General features: G+C 52.6%; 2 protein-coding genes across 5 annotated transcripts in view; one reads left to right on the top strand and one right to left on the bottom strand.

The window, feature by feature from the left end:
• The first annotated feature begins 11,983 nt into the window (after positions 1-11,983).
• On the top strand, positions 11,984-16,239 carry NDUFB7 (NADH:ubiquinone oxidoreductase subunit B7). The gene is made up of 3 exons (XM_060145051.1): positions 11,984-12,168; positions 15,587-15,755; positions 16,050-16,239. The coding sequence occupies exons 1-3, from the start codon at positions 12,057-12,059 to the stop codon at positions 16,171-16,173; spliced, it is 405 nt and encodes a 134-aa protein (XP_060001034.1). The 5' UTR covers positions 11,984-12,056; the 3' UTR covers positions 16,174-16,239.
• Positions 16,240-16,307: 68 nt separating this feature from the next.
• Positions 16,308-20,416, bottom strand: part of TECR (trans-2,3-enoyl-CoA reductase) — a 28,024-nt gene continuing 23,915 nt past the window's right edge. For 3 of the 4 annotated variants that reach the window (XM_060145049.1, XM_060145047.1, XM_060145048.1), the window contains 12 exons: positions 19,289-19,339; positions 18,616-18,667; positions 18,233-18,277; positions 18,034-18,137; positions 17,842-17,957; positions 17,650-17,755; positions 17,459-17,531; positions 17,326-17,369; positions 17,192-17,249; positions 17,021-17,109; positions 16,649-16,694; positions 16,308-16,560 (listed from right to left, as the gene is read on the bottom strand). In XM_060145049.1, the coding sequence (XP_060001032.1) occupies positions 16,433-16,560; positions 16,649-16,694; positions 17,021-17,109; positions 17,192-17,249; positions 17,326-17,369; positions 17,459-17,531; positions 17,650-17,755; positions 17,842-17,957; positions 18,034-18,137; positions 18,233-18,277; positions 18,616-18,667; positions 19,289-19,339 (912 nt within the window). In that variant the 3' untranslated portion in view covers positions 16,308-16,432. Of the gene's footprint in view, positions 16,561-16,648; positions 16,695-17,020; positions 17,110-17,191; positions 17,250-17,325; positions 17,370-17,458; positions 17,532-17,649; positions 17,756-17,841; positions 17,958-18,033; positions 18,138-18,232; positions 18,278-18,615; positions 18,668-19,288; positions 20,206-20,416 lie in introns of those variants that run through there. The other variant, XM_060145046.1, reaches the window with a different exon arrangement.

The following is a 20,416-nucleotide window of genomic DNA, read 5'->3' as shown; positions in this document are numbered from 1 at the left end:
GCCTGGCCAGGGCCATACCTGGCAGGTCCCTGCACCCAGAGTTAGTATACAGGGTGCACATGACTGCAGCTAACACAGGAACCTGAGAAGAAGCAGGCAGAGCTCGACAGCTTCTTCTCCTTGTGTCCTCAACTCAGGTGACTAGGGTTTTTCTCAGTTCCTTTTTTCTTTAAAAGTCAAGAACATGCAAATCTACCTTGAGGGGAACACCACAGACCGCACACACACACACACACACACACACACTTATTCTTCTCCCCAGTTTGGATTCATGCATAGAAATAACAATGACAACAGCCCCTGCATTTGAGTTCCTACACGGCACCAAGCCCTGGGTGAAAAATAGATAAGCTCCTTCCTTCATGAAACGTCAATCGAGACAGGAGAGACAATAAACCTATAAAGAAATATAGAAATAAGCAATATGGTTTGGTTTTTTATTTTATTTCCAATAGTAACTAAGTATTATCTTAAAATAAAATAAAACAGGGTAAAGGGATAGGATGGGGGCTAATGTAGAGAGGTGGTCAGGGGAGGCCTCCCAGAGGGGTTGACATTTACAACAAGACGTTAAAGTAATCGGTGCTAAGTACTCCCACATTCCCACAGTGAAGTTTTAGGCTCACTGTGGCTACATAACAAATTACCCCAAAACTTCATGACTTAAAAAAACAGTAGGGGGCTTCCCTGGTGGCTCAGTGGTTGAAAGTCCGCCTGCCGATGCAGGGGACACGGGTTCGTGCCCCAGCCCGGGAAGATCCCACATGCTGTGGAGCGGCTGGGCCCGTGAGCCATGGCCACCGAGCCTGCGCGTCCGGAGCCTGTGCTCCACAACGGGAGAGGCCACAATAGTGAGAGGCCCACGTACCGCAAAAAAAAAAAAAAAAAAAAAAAAAAAACAGTAGGCATGTATTATCTCACAGTCTCTGAGGCTCAGGGATTCAAGAGCAGCTGTGTGGTTCTGGCTCGGGATCTCTCATAAGGTTTCAGTCAAGATGTTGCCCAGGGTTGCGGTCATCAGAAAGCTGGGCTGGGGCTAGAGGATCTCCTCCACGATGGTACACTCCCATGGCTGTTGGCAGGAGGCCTCAGTTCCTCGCCATGTGAGCCTCTCCCAAGGGCTGATTGAGTATCCTCACAACATGGCATAGGCCAACATGGAAGCCACAAAGCCTTGTATGATCTAGCCTCACAAATCACAAACTATGATCTCTACTATATCTATCACATGGACCAGCTTTGAGTCACTGTGGGAGGAAACCACACGAGGACATAAATACCAACAGGTAGGCATCATTTGGAGGCCATCTTGAAGGCTGCCTACCACAGTCATATACACAGAACTTGCAAAGGAGTGTTTTTCATCCTGAACTTGACATCGACTGGAGGGTATTTAAAAAGTGAAAGTTAAAGAGAGAGAGAGGGAGGTCTGTCTACCCTATGGGGAAACCAAGGGATGAGGTTTTGATTCACACCCAAAACAGCATGAAGTGAAATGACGGACATAGGGGAAAGGGCTGCAATAGGAGTGGCTGCGTCCTTTGGCACATCAAGGATGTGGGAGTTTCCTGTGAGCCTCGTGAAAGAGGTGGAATAACCAGACTGAGGCCCAAGAAAGCAGCCTGCCTATGTTTCTCAAAACAACCACCATCAGCCTTTGGGGCCAACAGCTCTAGAATCATCCGTGACGCCTCCCTTCTCTCTCATTCCACGGCTGTGGCACATTACGTTTTCAAAAGATGGCTGCAACAATAGCTCATGTCCTACACGTTCTGATGCAATGTGACCATGCCACTCCATCAGGAAGTAGAGTCTAATTATCCTCCCTTGAAATCTGAGCTTGCCTTAGTGACTCTCTTATAACCAACAAGGGACACAAGGGACAGCTGCCATGTAGCTTCCACCTGGCTCTGTCAGAACATGTGCTCCCAGCTGACATTTTGTGAGGAAGCCCAAGCCACATGGAGGTGCTTGGCTCAACAATCCCAGTTGAGGCCAGATTTCAAGTCATCCCAGCCCAGGTGCCAGACATATACGTGAAGGCACCTCCCAATGATTCCAGCCCCCAGGAGAGTTAGAGTCACCTCCAGCCCTTTAGGTCTTCCCATCCAAGGCCCCAGACGTCATAGAGCAGAAACAAGCTGTCCCTACCATGCTCTGTCCCACAGAATCCATGAGCAGATGAAGTGATTATTTTATGCCACTACATTTGGGGTGGTTTCTTAGACACCCTAGATAACTGGAAATGTGACCAATCTGTTAGTAATTCTGGTTGGCTCTACCTTCACAGCATATCCAGCATCTGAGTCCTTTTCACCTCCTGGTCTTAGCCAGCATCCTCTTTCACCTGGATTGCAGTAATAGCCTCCACCTAAGTCTACCCACTTCTGCCCTTGCCCCCTTTATGGGGGCAAACTCACAGAAGCAGGGAGATGGTTGCCCATGGCTGGAGGGAGGGAAAAAATGGGTAGATGTTAGTCAATGGGTACAAAGTTTCAGCTGTGCAAGATGAATATGTTCTAGAAAACTACAATGTGACTATCGTTGACAACATTGTATTGTGTACTGGAAACTTGCTAAGAGGGTAGATCTTGGGTGTTCTTAACACAAAAAAATAATAAATAAAAGGAAAATGTTAACTCTGAAGTGATGGATATGTTGACTGGCTTGGTTGTGGTGAATATTTCACAATATACATGTATATTGGGTTATCAGGTTGTACACCTTAAATACATACAATTTTGACTGTCAAGAATATCTCAGGACTTCCCTGGTGGTGCAGTGGTTAAGAATCCTCCTGCCAAGGCAGGGGACACAGGTTCGAGCCCTCGTCCGGGAAGATCCCACATGCCGCGGAGCAAATAAGCCCGTGTGCCACAACTATTGAGCCTGTGCTCTAGAGCCCACAAGCCACAACTACCGAGCCCGCGTGCCACAACTACTGAAGCCCACGCACCTAGAGCCCATGATCTGCAACAAGAGAAGCCACTGCAATGAGAAGCCCGCGCACCGCAATGAAGAGTAGCCCCCCACTCGCCGCAACTAGAGAGAAAAGCCCGTGCGCAGCAACAAAGACCCAACGCAGCCAAACTAATTAATTAATTTAATTTGAAAAAACAATACCTCAGTAAAGCTGGAAGAAAAACAACCATAACTGTTTTTATTTAAACTTTTGATAATTTCTTTACCACAATTTTCTTTCACTTTTTTTTTAAACATTGCATTAATATATAATTTTTCTTGGGAAAAAAAATAGAGTCTGAAATCAAGGTGTGGGCAGGGCCATGCTCCCTCCAAAGGCACTAGGGGAGGATCCTTTTTGCCTCTCCAGCTTCTAGGGTTTCCTGGCACTCTTTGGCTTGTGGCCACATCACTCCAATCTCCGTCTCAGTCTTCACATGCCTTTTTCTCTGTGCATCTCTGTGTCTCAACTCTAGATGCTATGCTGGTGGTTTTGAAGATGCAGGAAGGGGCCATGAGCCAAGGAAGGCAGCTCTAGAAGCTGAAAAAGGCTCGAAAACAGATTCTCCCATTCTTGAAGCCTCTGAGGGAGAGTGGTCCTGCTGATAACTTGGTTTCAGCCACATGAAACAACTTTGAACTTCTGACCTCCAGAACTATAAAAGAATTCATTTCCATTGTTTTAAACCACTAAATTTGTGGTAATTTGTTACAGCAAGCATAGCATATTACATACCCCAAAGGGCAAGACCCCAATTACTCTTTTGAGGGGTTTTCCATTAAAGTAAAAGGAAATGCAACTCAGATTGGCTTAAGCAACAAGGAAATCCCGTCAGGCCCGTCCATGTACAAGTTAGAAAATTGGGCGGGGTCGCTGTAAAGGAGATTCAGAACAAGAGTGGCTTAAATGAGATGGAATTTATTTCTCACCTCACAGTCTCAATATAAGCAATCCACAGTCTCCGCCAGCGGAAACTCTTCCCCAGCACATGCGGAGGGGGGTGGCCCCAGCCCTACTTGAGGTGGGAGGGCAGCAGCAGACCAGCCTCCCTCTCCAGTAAAAGCTCACCCCAGGGGCTGGGCTTCCCCCCACCCCGTTCCCATGATGTAACATCCTGAACCTCTCCCACCTGCATGAGGTGTGGGTGTGCTGTTCCCATTCTACAGATGGGGAAATGGAGACTTGTCTGAGAAGGAAGAGTCTGTCTGCCCAGCAAATACCCACTGAGCATACACAACAAGTATCAGATTCCAGATGGATATGGGGGTTCAGGGTGGACGGATAGGGAAGGGATGGGGGGATACACCAACCAAGAGGACTGATAGCATCTCTGGCCATCAAGGGCATCCTTTAAGGTGGGTGGGCCTGGGCAAGGTAAGTGTGGTGAAGGTTGGATGGTCTCACTATGTGAGGGTGACGGCCACATGGCCAAGGCCATGTCTCGAGACTTGGCACACAGTAGGTGTACAGGAACTGGTAGTGAAATCCAGTCCTGTCAACTGGGTATAATAACATAAAGCCATGGGCCCAGGCTGACCCGGCTCTGCCCCATTCTTGCTACGTGACCTCAGGGAAGTAGAACAACATCTCTGAGCAGAGGTCTCCTGATATGTCCAATGGAGATTGGGGATTCAGTTGTTCATTCATCTATTCAACAGATATGTACTGACCACCTACTATGTGTTAGGCTCTGTTCTAGGTACTAGGGAGACATCGGTGAATAACAACAAAAATCCCTACCCTTGGGCTTAGAAACAGGGAGAGATATAATGAATAAAATAAACAAATACCTTTTATAGAGAACAAACTAGTGGTTACCAGTGGGGAGAGGGAAAGAGGGGAGGGGCAAAATAGGGGTAGAGGATTAAGAGATACAAACTACTATGAATAAAATAAATAAGAAACAGGATATATTGTACAGCACAGGGAAATTAGCAATTATTTTGTAATAACTTTAAATGGAGTATAATCTATAAAAATATTGAATCACTATGTTGTACACTTGAAACTAATATAATATTGTAAATCAACTATACTTCAATAAAAAAACATACCTTAGAAATGTTGTTAGATAGGCATAAGCAGAAAACAGAAGAAAAATAAAGCAGACAAGAGGAATCAGGTGTGCATGGGGCGGGACTGTTGCAATAGCAAAGAAGATCACAGAATGGAAATGATACAAAGCATGGTCTTGGACCAGAACCAAAGTATACTAGAAATCACAGAATGATATCTGGAAAATCCATACGTATTTGGAAATTAAATCATGGGTCAGACAGGAAGTCAAAACTAAAAATAGTTTTGACTGAATGAAAGTGAAAACGTACCCTATCAAAATATGTGGGGTGCAGCTAAAGCAGTGCTAAGAGGGAACTGTAGGGCATTAAACACTTATGTTTAAGAAGGTGATAGGGGAGTTCCCTGGCGGTCCAGTGGTTAGGACTCAGCACTCTCACTGCTGTGGCTCTGGTGGGGGAACTAAGATCCCACAAGCCGCAAAGCACTAGGCGTGGCCAAAAATAAATAAATAAATAAGGTGATTGGGTCTATTTGAAAGTTGCAAATAGAGTTTTTTTCTTTCTTTCTTTCTTTTTCAAGTAACAGTTTTGGGAACATCTTTCTTATCTGTGTTTCTAGGCACTCCTCTACATGCATTACAGAACTGTCTGCACATCCATTCACTAAAGTAATACTGTTCACAACTGGATGATCAAGGAACACTCAAAAAAAAAACGTTTTTATACATGAGCTGTTAAATACACCACTACATGCAATGAAAAATGGTCAGCACGTTATTTACTGATGTGAGACTCATCTAATCTTGCTGAGCAATTAGCACTCTTAGAACCACCTTGTGTGTCTACAAACACTTCCTTATATGCATTACAGAACATATACCTGATCCATGCCCTGAAATAACACTGCTTTCACAGAGTAAGTATCTCTTGAAAGTTCTCAATACAAGAAAAAAAAAAAAAAAGGGTAACGGTGCCGTAATGGATGGATGTTAATAAGACCTAATGTGGTGACCATTTCACAATATATACAAATATTGCATCATGTTGTACACCTGAAACTAATATAATGTTATATGTGAATTATATATCAATTTTAAAAGAAGGAGGGGGGAGGAAGGGGGGGGAGGAGAAGGAGGTGATCAGGAAAGACCTGACAGTTGAAATCAACTGAAGAAGATGGGGTAAAGCCCTGTACCTATCTGGAAGAAAAGCATTCTAGTCTGTGCAAAGGCCCTGAGGACAGCAAGCTCCTGGTGTCTTCGAGAAACAGGGAGTCTGAGATCCAATGTCCCCTTCTCAGTGAAACTTTCTAAAACTGAAGTTCCAAGCCCACCCTTCTCCATACACTCCATTCATTACGTTTGTCCTTAACAGTTATCACCATGTTATCACACACATTGTGTCCAATAGGATGTTTGTTGAATGAATGAGTGACGGTCCTGCCCACCAAACCCTGACTGAGGCCAGGCCACTCCAGGCTCGCTGGTCCTCCACCACCAGCCAGCAGCCCGACACGCAGGCAGCAGAATCCCGGGGCAGCTCCTGGATTACAGGCGCGCCTCTGGTCACTACCACAGACCGAGGCCAGGTCTTCCCCAGGGACTGTCTAGGCCAAGCTAATTTATCTTTCCTCCTCTCCGGAACTAAATTACCCAGAGCTTCCGATCTCCCAGGCAGCGGACCGAGGCGAGGCGCAAACTCCGCCCAGAATGTTCTTCTCCATCTCCGGCCCCACCTGGGGCCTCCGAGGCTGTTCTGCCCACAAAATGCTAATGCAGCCCCTGCCCGGGGCAGAGCAGAAGCCTCTGCGCAGATGGCAGTGGCCCGGGAAAGAGGAAGGAGGGGCGGGGAAGCTGTGGGCAGTGATGCGGGGCACCTGGGGACGCGGGCGGGGAACACAGTAAGGTCTCATCAGATGGTTGGTAGAACAAGAAAAACAGGAAGACTGTGGGGCACGGGTGACTGAGGCCCGGCCCCTCCCTCACCCCTGAATACCACCCTCACTCTAATATTATCCCCCCTCGGATCTCCAACTCTGAGTATGGACAGACCAAGCTGAAGCGTCTGAGTCCAGGGACCTCAGGACAGATGTAGGTCCACATCCCCACCCACCCAGAGTCATCCCTGGCTTGGACCTCTTCATCCTCTAGTGAAACGACTGGTCGTGGGAGTCCCCTCTGGTGGGCCTTCTAGTTAGAGAGTGCCACCCAGATGAAAGTGATAATAGCGCGTGCGCGTACTGGATGCCGCCTAGGTGCCCGGCAGGAAGCGCTTTTCAGGCAACCATCAACTGGTTGACCGACTGGTTCTTCCCAACCACCCTGTTCATTTATTCATTTGTTGATTTTTGACAAGTATTTACTAAACCCCTGCCGTGTGCCAATACCCTTCTAGGTGCAGAAATACAGCGGTGAACAAGACAGGCAAAATTCCCTGCTCTGCAGAGCTGACCTTCAAGAGGAGAGACCGACAGTTAACAAGTTAAATACTAAGTCAAATATATAGATCTCAGGTTAGAGGGTGGTAAGTGCTAATAAGGAAAATAAAACCATGAAGGGGGTGGGAGCTGTTTGGTAGGGACCCATTTTGCAGGTGAGTAAACCGCATCTCTGAAAGGGAAGTCACTTCCCAAGGTCACACAGGGAGAGTGAGCTGGTACCGTGATTTGCCACCCTGGGTCTCCTCCCAGCTCCGGCCTCTAGGTGAGCAGCTGACACACAGAAAAAGAGAGGCAGAGGGGAGACACACAGAACAGGGTAGGGCTGCCCGGTACAGCCGTGCAGGTTGGGCACTGCACAACTCCAGGAGTGCCATTCACAAAGACAAGCATGTGCATGTTGTCCCCTGGAGTCAGGAAGTGCGCAAGGATCACAAATCTATACCACGTTCTGGGGACAGAACTTCCTGGAAAGGAAGTCTCAATCACCATTGGTCTATCCTCTATGGCTTGCATAGAGGATATGCACACACATACCTATACCAGGTATGTTTGCCAGATGCCCAGCAAGCCAAACCTGAGACACCAATTTTGCAGCAGAGAAAGGGTTCACTCACAAGGCAGCCAAGCAAGATGGGAGAACATATCTCAACTCCACCTCCCTGAAGGTGAGGGGCTCGGGATATTTATGGAATAAAGCTGAGGCTTGGGGAGCATGGGGAAAGGTGATTAGAGGTCTTTTCTTTTACGTGAGGTAATCGTCATTCTACTCAGGCCAATGTAAGCTACATGCTTCTCCACGGGATGCAAGTCCAGAAAATGGAAGGGTTAGCATGCTCTGAGGGTGGAGTTTTGAGTTCTCTGACGTCAAAAGGACACTGATTGGACACCTGTGCAGACCCAGTTGGAGGGTGGGTGGTCCCAACCAGTCTTAACTGGCTTGAGCTCAGACTGGACACAGCTGACTCCAAGTTCCTGAAAAACAAGCCTGGTAGACATCTTATTGTTTAGGCTACGTGACACTTGGAGGACGTGCAAGTTTTTATAAAAACAATGAAAGCAAGCTTGATCCGTGAAGGGACGTTACAGTTCACTACTTATTAAGCAAGTTACAGTTTAATGGATCTAACTGATGACTTTCTGTTTCAGTTGCCTTTTGGAGTTACCAATATATCATGGCTACGTCCCTGTGTCAGCACATGAAAATCTAGCTCAGTAGTTCTCCCAAGGTTGGTCCCCAGACCAGCAATAACTCTGTCACCTGGGAATTTGTTAGAAATGCAGATTCTGGGGCTCCAGACCTCCTGAGTCAAATGCCTTCAGGCTGGGTGTGGCTTTTGCTCCACATAAATGGGGAGCCACGGGAGGGTTTCAGCAGAGGAAGGACATGATCCAATTTCTGTTTTGACAGGTGCAACCCGAGGGTGAGAGATTAAGGAAGGTGGGGGCCAGGAGAAGCCTACTGCAGTTGTACTGGAGATATGGCCATGACCTGGATGGGGCTGGTGGCCATTGGAGGGGGTAGGAATGGGTTGTGTTCTTTATCGGTTTCTACAGTGCAACCAAAGAAATTTGCCACTGATTTGGATGGCTGGAGTGAGAGGACTAGAGTTGAGTATGACCAAAGGGTTTGGGGCCTGACACCTGGAAAAAATGGAGCAGACATTGCCCAAGACAGGAAGACAGAGGGAGGAACAGATTTAGGAGAGAGCAGAGAGAAATCAGGAGTGTCGTTTGAGGGTGTGTTATAGACTGTTTGTATCTCCCCACCACCACCACCAAAAAAAAAAAAAAAAAAAAATTCATATGTTGAAATCTAATCCCCAATGTGATAGTATTAGGAGGTGAGGCCTTTGGGAAGTGATTAAGTCATGGGGGTGGAGCCTCACAAATGGGATTAGTGCCCTTAGAAGAAGAGACATGGGAGCAAGCTCACCCCCTTTCCACCATGTGAGGACACAATGAGAAGCTGGCCGTCTGCAACCCAGAAGAGGACCCTTGCTGGAACCCAACCATGCTGGCACCCTGATCTTGGATTTCCCACCTCCAGAACTGTGAGAAATAAATTTCTATTGTTTATAAGCCTTTATTATAGCAGCTCAAACGGAATAAGCATGTGAAGGTGCCCAGTCGGTGGCTGGATATATTCATGTGTCGGCATTTCAGGGGAGAAGACATATCTAGAGACAGATTTGGGGGTTATCCATCTATAAGGTGGTGTATTCATTTCCTAAGGCTGCTCGACAAATGACTGCAAACTGGGTGGCTTAACGCAACAGAAATTTGTTCTCTCACAGTTCTGGAGGCCCGAAGTCTGAAATCATGTTGTCGGCAGAGCTGTGCTCCCTCCAAAGGCTCTGGGGGAGATTCTGCTCCTTGCCTCCTTCAGCCTCTGGTGGCTCCAGGTGTTCCTTGGCTTGTGGCCGCATCACTCCAATTTCTGCCTCTGTCTTCACACGACCTTCTCTCTTTCTCTGTCTCCTCTTCTGTTGATGTCAAATCTCCCTCCATCTTTCTCTTATAAGAACACTTATTGCATTGGAGGCCTACCTGGCCTACGATCTCATCTCAATACCCTTCATTACATTTGCAAAGGCACGTTTTCCAAATAAGGTCACATTCACAGGTTCCCAGGATTGGGGTATGGACATACCTTTTTAAGGGGGCAGCACTGTTTAACCCACTACAGATTGTATTTAAAGCCCTTCGTAGGACGCGTGTGAGTGGAGAGAGAAACCCTCCACCCCCACTCTTTTCTTCTTGTTCACCTCTGTGTCCTCAAGGTCTGACACAGCCATTCATAATAGAGGGATGTAGTAGTAACAATAAGTAACACTTATCTAATGCTATGTGCTAAGCACTGCTATAAGTACTTCATATAATTAACACATTTAATGCTTAAAACATTAAAATTGAGATCTCGATTTTACAAAGAGCTAAAGGCACTCACCCAGACCACACAAATAGGGTTCTAATCCAGGACATCTGTTCTCTCAAATAGCAGGAAACCCCCTTGGCCCAAGTAGAGGAATCTGGCTTGCTTTAGAGAATCTCACATATTACAAACACAAAATAAATTTACTGAAGAACACCGGATGCTGCTGTCACCTGATATCCTGTGATTGGAGCTGGCATAGAACAACCGTAACTCTAAACATGACATCTCTTGGTATCAATGCCACTCAGGCCTCCAGGGAGCACTTCCCCGCCACTCTGGCTGATGCCCTCCTGTGTCTGAGTGTGATTCTGGTTGTGCCGCTGCCAGTGCTGGAAACAGATGCTGCTTTGGGGTGTGTAGGGGACTTGAGCACCAGACAAGTTTAGGTAGGAGAAAAGACAAATTATCTTGTGTATTTGTTTCCTAGGGCTGCCATAACAAGGTACCACAAACTAGGTGGCTTAAAACAAGAAAAATTTATAGTCTCACGGTTCTGGAGGCTGCAAGTCCAAAATAAGGTGTGAGCAGGGCCATGCTTACTCCCAAGTCTCTGGGGGAGGATCCTTCCTGGCCTGGGATCCTTGGTGTTCATATGCTTGTAGATGCATCACTCCAGTCTCTGCCTCCAGCATCATGTGATGCTCTGTGTGCATGTCTGTGTCCAAATTTCCCTCTTATAAGGACATCAGTCATTGGATTAGGACCCACCCGAGTCCATCATGACCTCATCTTAACTTGATTACATCTGCAAAGACCCTACTTTCAAATAAGATCACATTCATAGGTTCCCAGGGGTTAGGATTTCAACTTATTTGGGGGAGGGGGGGTGGACACAATTCAACCCACACACCTTGTCAAATGAAATCTAATCATGCAGCATCCAAGTATCATTTCCCAGCACGGCCAAGCACCCAGTGAAAGGCTTCTCTTTTGTGTTCCAATGTGCAGGATTCCAGAGAGAGTAACAAATTAACACAGCATTTGTTACAGCTGCACATTGGGCCAAGAAGTATTTGGCAGTATTACCAATGTATTATACTTTTAAATATACATGTGTAGAAGCTCTAATGTAACAGGGGTGAAATGTAATACTCATTCTTTACAGGGGCAACTACAGGGATACTACAATCACAGCTCGTTTTATTTTTACAAAGTACTAAATTGGATTTATTTAAAATCTCAGCTTATAAATAGTTTATAAATAACTTTTATTTGCTTATTTAAATTAAACTTAATTAAAATGCTTATTTTAAATAATTTTATTTAAACTTTTGATATTTGCTAATTATGTCAGCTCTGTGCAGGGTTTTTTATGACAAATTCGAAAGTTTTAGAATAAAGACTTTTTTGAAATACGACATAAGAATAATTTTCATTTGTGCTCTAGCTTCAGGAGACCAGAGGCGCCCAGGGAGGGTGGGAGGAAGCCCCAGGCTCACATCGTCCACCCTCTCCTGCCCAGATGGATTTCCAGAAGCAGGGACGCCCCCTCTGGCGATCACCAGAGTAGGAGGCGCGCACCTTACTATCTCAGCCCAACCGCAAGGTGGCGCCAGAGATACCTGAAGTCCTCCGGAGTCGTTCATCTCTATGATCCCCGCTGCGGCCTGAGCAACCCGGAAGCCGTCGCTGGCCAAGGAGTGCTTCCGGGTAGGAGCTGGGTGACCCTGTCTGCTGCAGGAACCTGCGGCGACAGCAACCATGGGGGCGCACCTAGGTCGGCGTTACCTGGGCGATGCATCGGTGGAGCCCGACCCCCTGCGGATGCCCACCTTCCCGCCAGACTACGGCTTCCCCGGGCGCAAAGAACGCGGTGAGTCCCAGTGCGCAGGCGCGGCCGGCGGGAGTTTGGGGGGGGCGCCGGAACCCCTGAACCCCGGGGTCGGCTGGGCTCGAGCGTCATGCACTGTGTCTGGGTTCAGCCCTGACCTCGGCCCGGAGGAGTCCAGGGGGCGCGCGTGACCCTGCCTGAGTGTGGAGGCATTCCAGGCAGAAGGCACTGTTTGAACAAAAAGCCCGGGGGCAAAAGAGAGTGGCGACACAGGACCTAATGAGGCGGTAGTCCTGGAGTGAGTGGGGAACTATGGGAGGGTTTATCGCGGAAGGGATGTGCTTATTGTACCTCTGTCCAGATGTCGCTATTTTTAGGTATGCTAGAGAAAACACGAGGGGGGCTCACGCCGCACATACTGTTCTGCACGTTGCTTTTTTTACTCGTTAATATCACAAGCATATCGAGCGCCAGTCCTGGACCAAGTCCCGAGTTGGGCACCGAGGATGCAGCAGGCACTGACTAAGGGGGAACTCACAGCCCTGTAGGGAAGACAAAGGAACCTGGCGGATCTTGATGATGGCCCCTGGGAGTATCAAGGCGGGCTTTCAGGAGACTATGACTGGAAGCGAGATCTGCGGGAGATGCGGAGGAGTTGGCCACACCGAGACCAAGGAGAGGGGAGAGCTAGTGCTTCAAAGCAGAGGAGGGACACGATCAGATTTGCTTTATCAAAAGGTCACGTTGGCTGCCAGGTGGGCGACGACTTGGAGACAGGGAGACCCCTAAGGGAATGGGGTGGTGCAGAGAGGTGTGGATTTAGGAGAATGTTGGGAGGTACGGTCCTATGGTGTCTCGAGTCCTTGTAGTTCCTTTAGCCCCACTGGAACCTGCAGTCCATCAGTACCCCCACCTCCTTATCATGTCAGTCCTTCCCACTGCCCCTCACACCCTGCTTTCCCATTAATGTTTTGCAAACACCCAGAGCCGCCCCACCCCATCCCCTCCTCTGTCTTGCTTAACCAGAACCCTGGTTAAAGCCAGCTCTCCTCCGTGGCTCCTGTCCCTGTGCAGCTGAACATCGTGGGAGAAAAACACCCATCCTCCCTGACTGCTCTCCCAATTGCTCCCCCAGTTGACTCTTCATGCTGCTGTTTTCCTGTCACATTCCCTGGCCCTTCGCTCTCTCGGGCTCCTTCCTAGACCATGGTCTCACGCCTTCTCTCTCAGACGCCAGCACCTCCTTTCAGCTAGTCACTTTGTATCCTCTTAAGAAAATAGAAGCAGCCAAAAGAGCTCTTGTGGGCTCCCTTCATCCCTGCTTCCTACACACCCTGGACTCCACCTTCTCTCCTGTTAGCCCAGATGATCTGCCCCGGCTTTAGCTAAGCCTCTGCTCCAGGTGAGCCCTCTGATGCCCTCCATCCCATCCTCTCACCTACCCAAGGACTGCTCCAACCACTCTCCCTCTCTTGCAAGGTTGGTTTTCGCATCAACATGCAAATACACTGTTATTTCTGCTGTTGTAATATCCTCTCCTGGGGCTTCCATAGCTACTGAGCCTGCGCTCTAGAGCCCGCGAGCCACAACTGCTGAAGCCCGCGCGCCTAGAGCCTGTGCTCCACAACAAGAGAAGCCCGCACACCGCGACGAAGCCCGCGTGCAGCAACGAAGACCTGACACAGCCAATAAATAAATAAATAAAATAAATTTAAAAAAATTTTTTTTTTTGGCTGTGTCGGGTCTTCGTTTCTGTGCGAGGGCTTTCTCTAGTTTTGGCAAGCGGGGGCCACTCTTCATCGCGGGCCTCTCACTATCGTGGCGTCTCTTGTTGTGGAGCACAGGCTCCAGACGTGCAGGCTCAGTAGTTGTGGCCCGGATTCTCAGGTCTAACTCCACTATGGCAGCAGCAGGCACGGCCGGTCGCTGCCACCTCCTGGGAGCCCCTCTTCACGTGGTTCCAAGACCCCACAGCTCCCGCCCACCTCCCTGCCTTGTAAATGCCAAGGCGCCCCACTGCGTGGGTCTCTCCTGTCTCCACCCACTCCCACCACTCCCTGGGGGTCTTTGCTAGTCCTCTGGTTTCAAATGGCTGCTGTGCACCAGGGCTGGAGTTTTTATCTCCAGCTGGGCCTTGACCCTGAACCCCAGACTCATGGACCTCACTGCCTGCTTGGCATCTCCACTCCACATTTAACGGGCATCTTGCACTCAGCAGGCCTGAAACAGAGCTCCTGACCTCCCCTACCAACCCTGTGCCTCCCTCCAGCGCTGACCACCACATGCTCAGGCCGAAACCCCTGAGGCATCCCGCCTGTCCTCCCATTTCAGGGCCTTTGCACCTGCTGTTCCGCTCTTGGGGATGCCTTACCCGGGTGTCTATGTGACCCACTCCCTCACCTTCGTATGCCACCTTTTGACGGACCCCTCCATCTAAAGTTGTGACCCACCTCCCCACACTGCCTCTCCCTCTCCTTTATTTTCCTCCCTAATACTTAGCATTGTCAGGCATCCTACAACATCTAGCTCTACCTGTTTGTTCTGTGTCTCCCTCCAAGAGCAGGGAGGGATCCTTGCCTGGCATGTTCCCTTGTATATCCCCAGCACCCAGCACACAGTAGGTACTCCATAAATCCTGGCTACTGACTCATCATGCTGGAGCATCAGGTGTGAAGTGCCACCTTGACATGGAAACTATCAGGGGCTGCAGGTGGACACAAGGCCTGGGACTCAACGATATACGGGGTGGAGACGGAAGCCATGAATTAGAATGAGTGGACGGCTCTTAGCAAGAACCACCAGAAGCCAAGGCTTAATGTTTGGGCAGCTTAATGTTTGGACAGCCATAGAGATGGGAGGAAACCTGGGGAGGGTGTGGCAGAGAGGGGGGGCCACCGGAAGAGAATGTTCGAGAAAGGAGGAGCATCTAGGACCAAGAAAGATGGGGTAAGATGGGGGGGCAGGGGTTCCCTTGAGGATGCAGGAAGGCTAGGTCCTGTGTGCCCCGTGCTAGGTGGGGACAGAGCTCAGGATCACCAGCACAGCGGGCGCGGGCTGGGGTGTGTGCCCACGATTACTGACGGCCCCCAGATGGGCCCCAGTTGAAGTGAAGGTTGATTTCATCCCCGTGGGGTTTACCAGGTGGGTGGGGCAGCAGGACGAGGATTATTAGTTCAGCTTTCTATGAGGCGGGCAGAAGCTGTGCCTCCACTGAGAGGACAGAGCTGGGATCCAGGTCCCCCAGGCAGACACACAGACGCACACACACCTCTGCAGGGTGGGGCTGTCTGGGGAGTGACCCCAGGGGGAGGGGAGGCAAGAATCTAGCGTGGATTTCGAGGTGCTCGGTGATGGCGGGAGAGGGACCCTGCCCATCTGGGCCTCAGTGTTGGGGGTTGCTTTCGTGCAAATTAGAAAGCTATTCCTGGCCCTGGCTGAGCCCCACCCGTCCCCCCCGCAGAGATGGTGGCCACTCAGCAGGAGATGAATGACGCACAGCTGGTGCTCCAGCAGCGGGACTACTGCGCCCACTACCTCATCCGGTTCCTCAAGTGCAAGCGCGACAGCTTCCCCAACCTCCTGGCCTGCAAGCACGAGCAGCACGACTGGGACTACTGCGAGCACCTCGAGTGAGCCCCACGCCCGCCCCGAGCCCTCACCCGGCCAGGCCCCACCTCAGTAGAAAGGGGAATCCCAAAGGGGCTGTGGGGTGGGGCGGGCTGCTTTGAGGTGCCTACAGGAGTGGCCACGCCTAGTTCAGGTGGGAGGCCCAGCTCTTGCTCTGGGCTCACTGGTGTCCACCCCAGGGGAGGGGGCAGACCCCAGAGTTACATCACAGGCACGCAGGTCTTCCCTACCTGCGACCCCCTCAGAGTCCCATCAGCTCCCCAGGCTACCCCTCCCTCCTTGTACTCTGCCTGCAGCTACGTGAAGCGCATGAAGGAGTTTGAGCGGGAGCGGCGGCTGCTCCAGCGGAAGAAGAGGCGGGAGCAGAGGGAGGCCAGAGGCCAGGGGTCCGGTGACGTGGGCCCCGAGGTGGCCCTGTAGCGGCCCCGCCTACCACCCTGTAGACCAGTCAAAAAAAAATAAAAGCCTCCAGGGCCCTCAGCCCAAGCTCCGCCTCTTTCTTTGGTGTGCTGATCCCCGAACCGACCCCCAAAAGAAACACCGCTGAGTCTGAGTCCAGCTGGGCAGGCAGGTTTTATTCCAGACGCTGGAGAGCAGTGGTTCCCACTCCTCGCCCAGAATGACACTGGGGCGGGGGGACACGAGCCTGGCTGGCTGAGCCTGGGTGAGGGGATGCCATTCAGAGCAGGAAGGGGATGATGGGCATGCGCAGGGGCGGGTAGTCTCGGAACTCCTTCAGGTAGCTGCGGTGCTTGCCCTTGGCCCAGATGGTCATCTGGGTGAAGCCCACCAGGGAGAAGAGGGCCACTGTGGGGTGGAGCAGGGGAGTCAGGGAGGGAGGGCTGCACACAGCAGGGACGGGCGGGGCCCCCTGGGGAATGGGCAGCGGGCTCACCTGGGAGGCACTGTGTCATGATGGCAAAGCCAATCCAGGACCCCACCTGTGGGCAGAGCAGGCAGGGTGAAGGCGGGCAGGGCTGGGCAGCCCCAGCTGTTCTAGTAAGGGGATGGGAACCACACGCCAGAGCTAGAGGGGCCTGGAGTAAGGGGGCACTACACGATGAAGCTGCCCCTCAGTCCCCAACAGCCACAAGCCCAGCTGGACACCTCCCAGGCCCCCAGAGGCCACAGTCTCTCCATTTCCAAATGTTCCAAGTTCAAACTGCAGAAACAGCTACGGAGCCAGGCACCGCCCCCTCCTAGAAGCTAGCCCTCCACATGGGACCCCAAGCCCCAGGAGGGAGAGGAGAGGAGGGCAGACCCTCACCTCGTAGGTGTAATTGGGACAAGACACCAGCAGGAAGAGCCATGTGAAGGGGTTCTTGGTGGGGTATGGGATCTTCCTGGTCTTAGACCCTGGGAGGACAGGACAGGAGTGAGACCCGCTGGCTCAGCCTGCCCAGGTGGCCATCCCCCCTGCCCGGAGCAGGCCACTCACCAGCTGGCCGCAGGTCCCGCAGGGCCATGTGGATGGAGAAGTTGCCGAGCTGGCAGATCTGTTAGAGAAGCAGGGTCAGCTCGGAGCCGCCCCCCAAACTCCCCGCACCCTGTCATCCGTCCCAGCCCGCTTACCACAAAGATGGCGAGCGCCAGTTTAACCTGCTGAGCTCCGTAGGCTGAAGAGGAAGCAGAGAAGGGAAGCCCGTGAGGGGAGAGCCTGGGTGAAGGGGTGTTCAAAGGGGGAGCAGGGTCCCAGGCCACTTACTTGGCGGTGTGTAGAGAGGGTGGTTGATGTAATAGGCCATCCACGCGGCGAAGCCCCAGTAGTAGGTGCAGTTCTGAAAGGGAGCAGGGCCGGGATGGAGCCTGGCCCAATGGAGGGCAGGACCCAGGTGAGGGGGACCAGGGAGGGTAGGGCCGGGGGTGAAGGGCCTGGACAGGCAGCTGGGGGCTCACCTTGAAGATGTTGCGCAATGGCATGGTGCCGTGGGAGAAGCGATGCACGAAGAGCGTCTCCAGCAGGCGCTTGATGTAATGGAATGAGTGGCAGATGCAGGCAAGGCTGGGGGCGGGGGAGCCAGTTCAGCGGGGGCAGGTCCGCAGGCCTTCCCCTCCCCCTGCCACCTCCTCCCACCCGGCCCCACTCACTGTACCACCGTGTGCCGACTGGACGTGAAGTCATATTTGTGGCCATAGATGAAGGGCACCCGAAAGTAGAAGAGCAAATAGATGAAAAGGGGCCCGGCGTACTCTGTCAGGAAGACCTGGGGAGGGGAGAGGTGAGTCACCCCAACGCGGCAGATGGGAGACAAGGCTGCTGGGAGAGGGGTCTGCACGCACCGTTACCCAGCTGATCTGGGCCCCCAGGTCCCGGAAGTAGAGGGTGGCCGTGGTGCCCACGGGCAGCTTCTGCAGAACATCCTCATCCTTCAGGGACTTGCCCTCTGCGGAGAGTCGGGCCAGGGCTCAGGGCCTGCCTGGGCCTTCGCCCAGGGCCACCCAGGAGCCCGGGGACAGCCAAGCAGACAGCTGTACTCACTGGGGTCCAGGCGGAGGGACTGGCGGGCGGGGTACCACTGTGGATCTGTGGGGAGAGTAGGGTGTCACAGCACACAGCCTGGTGGGGCCCAGGGTCCCTACAGCTCCTCCGGCCCCCGGGCAAGATCTCTGAAGTTTGTGTGGCTCCAGGACGCAGACTGGAAGAGCAGGCAAAGCGGGATGTTGTCCTTCCCAAAGCCCAGCAAGGGCGTTCCTGTTGATGGCCACACGGGGGCGGGTGCCCCAGGCAAGCCCAGAGAAGCCTGGGCCACACTGGGGTTATCTCTGCAGGCCCTTGCGGGAGAGGCACGTAGGACAGGGTCCCACCTAGAGGCCCCTGCCCAGAGGGGTCGCGGGGGCAGTGTGGCTGGGCCCTGGACTTACGGCTCTTGGTGAAAAGGTTCTTGATCTCAGCAATGGTGGCTTGGGGCTCCACCTGGGGGAAACACAGGCCAGGCACCAGTAAGCCGTGGGCGGGGAGCCCGGGACCCAGAATCCCTCTTGGTGAAGTGGGATGGACTGGGGTCCCAGGCAACTGCTATGGGAGGGGGGAGCCGACAAGGCAGCCATGGGCCTGAGGGCCATTTTAACCAGGCAGCCAGGTCACCCCTGGACTGGCTGGGAGATGGTGTGAGCATGGGAAGCCAGGCCCACCTCGCCTCTCCTCTCCACCCCCAGCCGCAACTCCCCCCAGAGAAAAGGCCCTCAACCTGTTCCAGACCTCCCTGGGATGGGACGAACCCCTTCCCCTGGCCTGGCCTCGGAGTGGGGCCGGTCTCAGGACTCCACCTCCTTCCCAGGCCCCAGAGCCATGCAGGGTCCACTGAGGCTGCTTCACCTCCTCTCACGCTGGGAGGCCAGCTCCCGGCCACACCCAGGGGCCAGGGTGCTCTACCCTGAGCGGCAAGCCGGCTGGGGCAGGCCCAGGGACAGTACGCCTCCTGCACACCCTGAAGGGCAGGGGCTGGGTGTCAGGACCCAGGTGGAGGGGCACTCCCATCTCCCTGGTCGCAGGCGCAGCACCCTCGGGCCAGCGCAGTCTGCACCGCGGTCCTACCTTGTCCAGGAAGCACAGCTTCTCCCGGGTCTTTGCGTCCAGAATCTCCACCTCAAAGAAGAGAACGGCTTTTTTAGGTTTCTTGATCGTCTTGGGGGGCATGGGCCGGGGGAGGCCATTGAGGCCAAAGACGGGGCCGAGGCCCTGGCTGGTCTCCCGGGCCACCACGCTCACGCTCAGGTCCATGCCTGCCCCGCTCTGCCCGCTGCGGCCAGAGGCCCCAGCTGCCGGCCGTCAGCCCCCACCACAGACCTCCCCACGCGAAGTGCTCTGGGCCGGGCCGGCGAGATCAAATTCTGCCGCGGTGCTGGAAGGCAGCCCGGGCCTGCCTTGGCTCCGCCAGCTTCTGTGCAGATGTAACCCGAGTGGCCCAACAGCCACGGCCCAACTAAATATATAACTGCCCCACACTGAGCCCCCCAGGAGCCATGCCACAGACCTCCTGGGAGGGGGCACCTGGGGGCAGCCCTCCAAGGGCTGAGTTGCCCTGACTGTAAGGCTTTCGAGGGGACACGGACCCCCAATAGCGCGGGGGGAAGGGAGATCCCCAGAAGAGGCATGGAGGTGCCTCCTGGCCTCCCTGCCCAGTGCAGAGCAAGGGCCTGTCACCAGGAGCAGGGTGAGAGGCCAACGGGCCGCCCAGGCCCCAGCTCAGGCGCACAGAGTTCACTGGGCTTGGAGAAATCCCAGCTATTTTGAGAATCCGTGAGATAGATCATCCATTTCCCCTTCTGAGCTGTAAGACACACTCCGGATTATTGCCTTGTGCATCTGTGTTCCCAGGGAGGTGACAGATTCCGGCGTTATTGGTGCAGAGAGCCTCTCTCTAAGTGTGGAACGGGTCAGGAAACCAGGAAGTTTCCAGCAAGCGCCCCCAGCCTAGGCCAAGACCTTGGCTCACACCTCCCCGGCCTCCCTCTCCACCCAGTTCTCACTAGGTCCACCCAGGCCTTGTTCAAGGCCACCTCCAGGGCAGTCTTCCCACCATGTCAGCCCAACATAGCACCCTCGTCCGGGCCCTGAGCCCCCCAAAGCCCAGGGCAGACAGCCTGGGCACCCCCACCCCACTCCACTCTCCCTGAGCCCCAGGCAGTGGTGGGACCAGTGGTGCAAAGGGGCAGTGCTGGG

Source organism: Lagenorhynchus albirostris, chromosome 3, assembly GCF_949774975.1.
Source record: "Lagenorhynchus albirostris chromosome 3, mLagAlb1.1, whole genome shotgun sequence".
NCBI lineage: Eukaryota > Metazoa > Chordata > Mammalia > Artiodactyla > Delphinidae > Lagenorhynchus > Lagenorhynchus albirostris.
The sequence above is the reverse complement of the archived record's forward strand: the minus strand, read 5'-3'. Positions and strand labels throughout refer to the sequence as shown.